Genomic DNA, 6,000 nt, shown 5'->3' on the forward strand with positions numbered 1-6,000 from the left:
CCTGCCCTGTCCAGCCGCTGCTGTTATCTGACCTATGGAAGGCAGACTGGGAGCAGGGAAACAGAGGGCCCTAAAGCCCAATGCGTGGGCAACCAGAAGGTTCACTTCAGTCTGATTAAATGGATTTATTATGACAAATGGCAGTGTTAAGCCTAGGGGTGGGCAGACCATAGCCAAGGATTGATTCCCTGACCCCAAGCAACAGCAGCACTCTCTCTCCAGGGGGTACCAGGCCCCCCCCATGTCCCCTCTTCCCCCAAAGCTGCATTAAGCAGGTCCCATATTCATTAAGGAGTGACTGGTGGCAGCTGCACACCTCAGGAACACAGTACCGTGGGCTGCGCACTTGGGGCTGGAAGGAGATGCCAACCCTCATGCTTTATCTGGTCCCTAAAGTGTTACCTCCATCAGGACCTCTCCTCTCCCCTGCAGGGTTCTAAGTGACGGATGGCATAAAGATGAACAGACCCCCGTCCCAAATAGCTCCCCTGCCACCCACCCTGGAGTGGGCCTGTCTGAGTCCTAGTCAGAGGCTGGCTCAGCTGTGGATGAGGTGGTGCCTTGTTCTAGCTTGACCACCTGCTCCCAGGTGAGCACTGTGCCCTGTCAGAGGAGCTGCTGGGGCTGCTGTGGGCTGGGCTCCCAGATGCACACTTTCAGCTGGTTCAAGTTCACTCTGCTCCTCTGGCCCTCTGTCGTCTGGTCCAGGCAGATCAGGGGCTGTGGGGAAACTGCTGGAATTCAGGGCGAGGAATAGCCTTTTCCAGAATCCTGTTGGGGACAGAGAGAGGGTTCAGATTTGACATGGGTGAACCTTCAACTCCTCTCTGTAGAAGTCTGATTAAATGGATTTATTATCACAAATGGCAATGTTAAGCCATTTGTAGAAGTGGCACAGGATCTACTTGGGTGGGCTGGTCCGGGTCTGAACTCCCTCTCTACCCCCTCCCCAAGCTAAGAGGTGGAGAACAATGTTCTGAGACAGATGGCTCTGGAAAATAACTCTTAAGACTACAGGGGAAGAAGTCAGTGGGTCAGGCTAGCCCGTGGCCCAGCCATGCCGAGCTGAGGAAGCTCTCTGGGCTTCCCTTTAGCACAGTTCTGCTGCCATAGTTCCATCTATAAAATGGGAGCAGATGGAGATGAAGGGAACAGGGAGAAAGAACACAGCCTTGCCAGGTAGAATGTTATGCTGATCCTTCCTTACCCACCCCTCTGCCTTGCCTTCAGGCAATGACTCCCAGAGGATGAGGCAGCCATCTGCAAGGATGAGACACCGAGAGGGGAAGGGTTCCAGGAATGAAGCCGCCAATTTCGAATGGGAGGAGGAAGAGGAAACCTTTAGAGTAAAGGGCTCCATTATGAGCAAGGGTTCAGGGCCCTGCATTACCCAATCAGAATGGCTGGGATGAAGAGGAGGCCAGCTCCCAGGAGGAAGGGGAACCCCTTCATGAAGTTCCGAGTGGCTGGGTAAAGTGAGTTGAAGATGCCAGAGGCCATCAGCATGGCCAAGCTGTTCACACTGGCCACAGCAGAAAAGAGAGCACCTGTGAAGAAATAAATGTCACACTCTGGAGTTTGAAAGACCCAGATTCAAATCCTGCCACCACTACCTCACAGCTGTGTGACCTGGGGCAAGTCACTTAGCCTCTCTGAGTCTTGTCTTCCTTCACCTATAATCTACTGCATCATGTGATATGATAAGGATTCGATAAGGTCATGCATGGAAAACACCTACATGGAGGTGCAGTTCATAAATAAGTGGCTGCAATTAAATCCACATTAAAACTACACGTGATAGCTTCTCACGAAAACCTGATTGAAATGGCTTTTTTAATCCTATTTGGGATCATCTCCTCTCTGAGATTAACTGCTGGTTTGATTCCCAGTTCTAACACTTACTCGATGAAAATCCAAGGCAGCATGGTTCATGCCAGCCCTGGACAACTCAACAGAAGTGCATATACTTTGGCCACTCACTTCTCCAGGGTGGCAGGGAGGAAAGTAAGCTATCCCCCAGCCATGGCTGCCTGCCTGCCCATTTCAGGCAACACTGAGTATGAAGAAGAGGATGCAGGTTGATCCTGACACTCACCGTGCTCTGACTTGCTCACCAGCTTGGAGAGCTTGGCCCGGATGACAGGTGTTGTGACTAATGACAGAAAGAGCAACCCATACGCTGTGGAAAAATAAACAGTCGTCAGGAAAATGGGGTTGGGAAGTGGGGTGCCCAAGCGAGAGGCAGCAGAGCACCTATATACATCCCATGTGGGACTTAGGTTAGACCCAGGAAGAACTTGCTTGATGGTGAGGGTGGGGAGACAATGACCAAGGAGGAAGGGAGACCACCCTTCTCCAGTCTTGGCCTCCCTGCTATCACTTTCATGAAAACACCGATTCCCACCAATTGCATTCGTGGCAGGACACCTCTTGGGGTAACAGCAGGCATCGCTCACCCACTTAGCACTTAGTAGGGAGACAGCAGGGCACAGAAACAAGCATGGGCTTTGGAGTCAGCTCCAAGTTCAAAACCTGCTGCCACTGCTGACCATCTGTGTGACTTGGGTGCTTATCCTCCCTGAGCCTGACTCCCTGCATGTACAAGGAGGAGAATAAGGCCTTCATCACAAGATGGTTCTGAGGTGTAGGAGGCTGAATAATGATCCCCAGCGATATCAGGTTCCAATCCCTGGGCTGTAAATGTTGCCTTATTTGGAAAATGAGTCTTTGCAGATGTGATTAAGTAAATGATCTTGAGATGGGGAGACTGTCCTGAATTATCAGATTGGACCCTAAACACTGCCACAAATGTTCTTATGAGACGAAAGCAGAGGGAGATTTGACACACAGTGGAGAAGACACAGGAGGCGATGTGACTGCAGAGTCAGAGACTGGCAACGTGGCTACAAGCCAAGGAAGGCCAGCAGCCACCAGAAGCTGGAGAGACAGATTCTCTCCTAGAGCCTTTGGAGGGAGCACTGCCCTGCCGACTCCATGATTTCAGCCCTGCGATACTGATTTTGGCCTTCTGGCCTCTCAGACTGTGAGAGAATAAATTTCTATTGTTTTAAGCCACCAAGTCTGTAGTAATTTGTTACAGCAACCTGAGGAAACTAATACATGAGGTAAAGAGGTAACATCTATGAAGAGCATGGCATGGTGAGGACACAGTCCCTGAGTTCCTTTTCCCTTTGAATTTAGTTACTTACAGGTTTACAGTTTTCTTCATAACCATTTCTCTCTCTTGGGTGAGGGTTGTCTCTCAGCAAAACTGCAAACTCCTAGAGGACAGGGGATCCTCCAAAGTGGGTATCCGATGAGGCATGACAAGGCCGATTCAGGTGTCAGACCTCCCCCAAATCCCACTCTGCTGAGACTCCCCAGAGCAATGACAGCACTTTCATCATCTCTGCACACCCCAGGGCCACAGGCATGAGTGAAAGGTACCTGGTCCCCTTCTGCTTCATTGTCAGACAAGCAGCTAAGAAATCTGTGATTACTGAATGGCTGACTTCATACACAATACATTTTAGGACTCTATCAAAATAGCTGTTCCTTTTAAAATGTTAACTTCCAGGCCAGCCCGTGGCTCACTCGGTAGAGTGCGGTGCTGATAACACCAAGGCCACAGGTTCGGATCCTATATAGGGATGGCCGGTTTGCTCACTGGCTGAGTGTGTTGCTGACAACACCAAGCCAAGGGTTGAGATCCCCTTACCGGTCATCTTTTTAAAAAAAATTAAATAAATAAAATAAAATGTTAACTTCCAGGACAGCCCGTGGCTCACTCGGTAGAGTGCGGTGCTGATAACACCAAGGCCACAGGTTCGGATCCTATATAGGGATGGCCGGTTTGCTCACTGGCTGAGTGTGTTGCTGACAACACCAAGCCAAGGGTTGAGATCCCCTTACCGGTCATCTTTTTAAAAAAAATTAAATAAATAAAATAAAATGTTAACTTCCTCATTCCATGGCCAGCAGTGCCTCTCCCCACCTAAAAGAAGAGGAGGAAGTGGGGAGGGGAAGGGGAAGGAAGGGGAGGAGGAGGAGAGGGACGAAAGTAAGCAGGAATTTCATATCTGTGGCTGAGAAAACTAGCTTTTTTAAAAACCCAAAAAGCTGACCAAGGATATTTGAGGTAGGTCCTGTGATTCTTATCAGAGACGTGAGTATCAAGGCATTAATGGCATGGACTTTGTTTAAGAATACCATAAATAAGCAGTAGGGGCCAAGGGGTGAAACAATTAGTGTATGAGCCATACTTTCCTCTTTTGCTCTGTATTACCAACAATATTTATGGTTGATAATATGGATTAATTACTTTGGCTACTGAAGGTCTGTATTTTCCCTATATCAAAGATGTTATTTTTCTGGGATTTCTTATCAGTGTGCCTTCCAGTACAGGCTGGGGAAACAACTATGTATCCAAAGACTCAGGCAAGAACCAAACGTGGAGGCAGTGAGTGACTGGCCCCAGTTTTCACCCAGTGCTTTTGGGACAAGCTGTCCCTGAGCCCATACACTTTACCTGTGAACATGAGGGGTGTGGTGGTAGCAAATGCAAACACCACCATTCCCACGATATTGAAGGCCAGGCCAATCTCGGCCACCCAGGTGTCGGCCAGGCAGCATTGCAGAAGCCTCAGGCCCAGCAAGCTGGTGAGGTAGGGGAAGTATTGAGCTGCAGAACCATAGCCGATTAGCCTGGAGTCCCAGCAGAGAGGCGTGCTCAGTTCATAGATGGTCAGGATGTCCTGGGCCCCGAAGTGCACGATGATCACCATGAAGATGGCCAACGAGTACAGGGCTAAATGCTTCCTGGACTTCTCTGGGGCCGGAGCCACATAGAGTTGGACAATAGATCGGTGATGACGGAGTGTAAAGAGCCGGGTGGACTTGGGCTCCTTCACGGTCTCACCAAAGCACAATGCTGCATAAAGAGCCACGGCTATCAGCAAGGCCAAAGCCAGCCAGAAGGGGTTGGCATAACCCTGGGCCCGGAGCCAGTAGCCCCCCAGGAGGCTGGCCAGCATCCCTGCCACACCGATGCATGCTTCCAGCAAGGCCATTCGGAAGGTGCGGCTGTGGTTGGAGCTGACATCTGCCACAGAGGCAAAGCTAGCAGCCAGGATCCCATTGAAGTCGCCGAAGAGGGCACAAAGGATGCGGCCCAGCACGAAGAAGCCGACGTGGAGCTGCAGCTGCACCACAAAGATGTACACCACGACCTGGACCAGCAGGCCCAGAGAGGCCAGCACCAGCAGCGGGCGGCGGCCCACGTGGTCACTCCAGGCTCCCAGCAGCGTAGACGAGCAGAGCCCCACCAAGAAGCCACCCAGGTTCATGTAGAGGGTCCAGTGGGAGGTAAGGGTCTCCACTTCCTGTGGGGGCATAATTACCAGGGTGCATGTCCTCACTCTGGGTTGCCCACCCCGCAAAACATCGCATCCTGGGAACTACAGTGATGAGACCTTTATTGGGGGCCCTAAACCTCAGACAATCTTGGTGTAACTCTCAAAAAATGATACAGGAGACGGGGGTGGTGACAAGAGATGGACCAAGGCCCCATCCCTCACCTTCACCCCTTTTGGTAACACTCAAGGCCGGGCTTTATCTAGATCAACTTTCCGCATCCCCTCGCTGCAGCTGTCAGGCCTCCTTTGCTCTGCTCCCGCCCACTACCCAACATGCAAACCCCGCAGCGGCCCCCACTCTACGCAGGCCCCGCCTCTCAGCCGCCCCCACGCTCCAGCCCGGGCCCCGCCCCCGCCACGCTCCTCGTCCTTCCCGCCACCGCTACCTGCATGGTGGGGTCCCCGCTGAGGTTGCTGCAGTCCCCCCTGTGGCGGGTGCCATTGTAGCCGAGGTCGGTGCTGAAGCGGTGCCATAGGTACTGCGTGGTGAGCGGGCCCTGCAGGACCACGGAAAAGTTGGCCAGGAAGACGAGCGGCTCCACCAGGCCGCGGCACAGCACGGCGGCTGGGGTGCGGGCGCGGGACT

At 52.1% G+C, this 6,000-nt stretch overlaps 1 protein-coding gene across 1 annotated transcript in view; it reads right to left on the reverse strand.

Annotated features, from left to right (window-relative positions):
• Positions 1 to 105: 105 nt before the first annotated feature.
• SLC46A1 (solute carrier family 46 (folate transporter), member 1) overlaps positions 106 to 6,000 on the reverse strand; it is a 6,084-nt gene continuing 189 nt past the window's right edge. Inside the window, exons 2-6 of the mRNA XM_008579800.1 lie at positions 5,801 to 5,998; positions 4,529 to 5,381; positions 2,096 to 2,179; positions 1,391 to 1,547; positions 106 to 771 (exon numbers count right to left, since the gene is read on the reverse strand). Coding sequence (XP_008578022.1) covers positions 714 to 771; positions 1,391 to 1,547; positions 2,096 to 2,179; positions 4,529 to 5,381; positions 5,801 to 5,998 — 1,350 coding nt within the window. The 3' untranslated portion in view covers positions 106 to 713. The remainder of the gene's footprint in view (positions 772 to 1,390; positions 1,548 to 2,095; positions 2,180 to 4,528; positions 5,382 to 5,800; positions 5,999 to 6,000) is intronic.

The sequence above is a fragment of the Galeopterus variegatus genome, unplaced genomic scaffold (genome assembly GCF_000696425.1).
Source record: "Galeopterus variegatus unplaced genomic scaffold, G_variegatus-3.0.2 Scaffold1955, whole genome shotgun sequence".
Classification (NCBI taxonomy): Eukaryota; Metazoa; Chordata; class Mammalia; order Dermoptera; family Cynocephalidae; genus Galeopterus; species Galeopterus variegatus.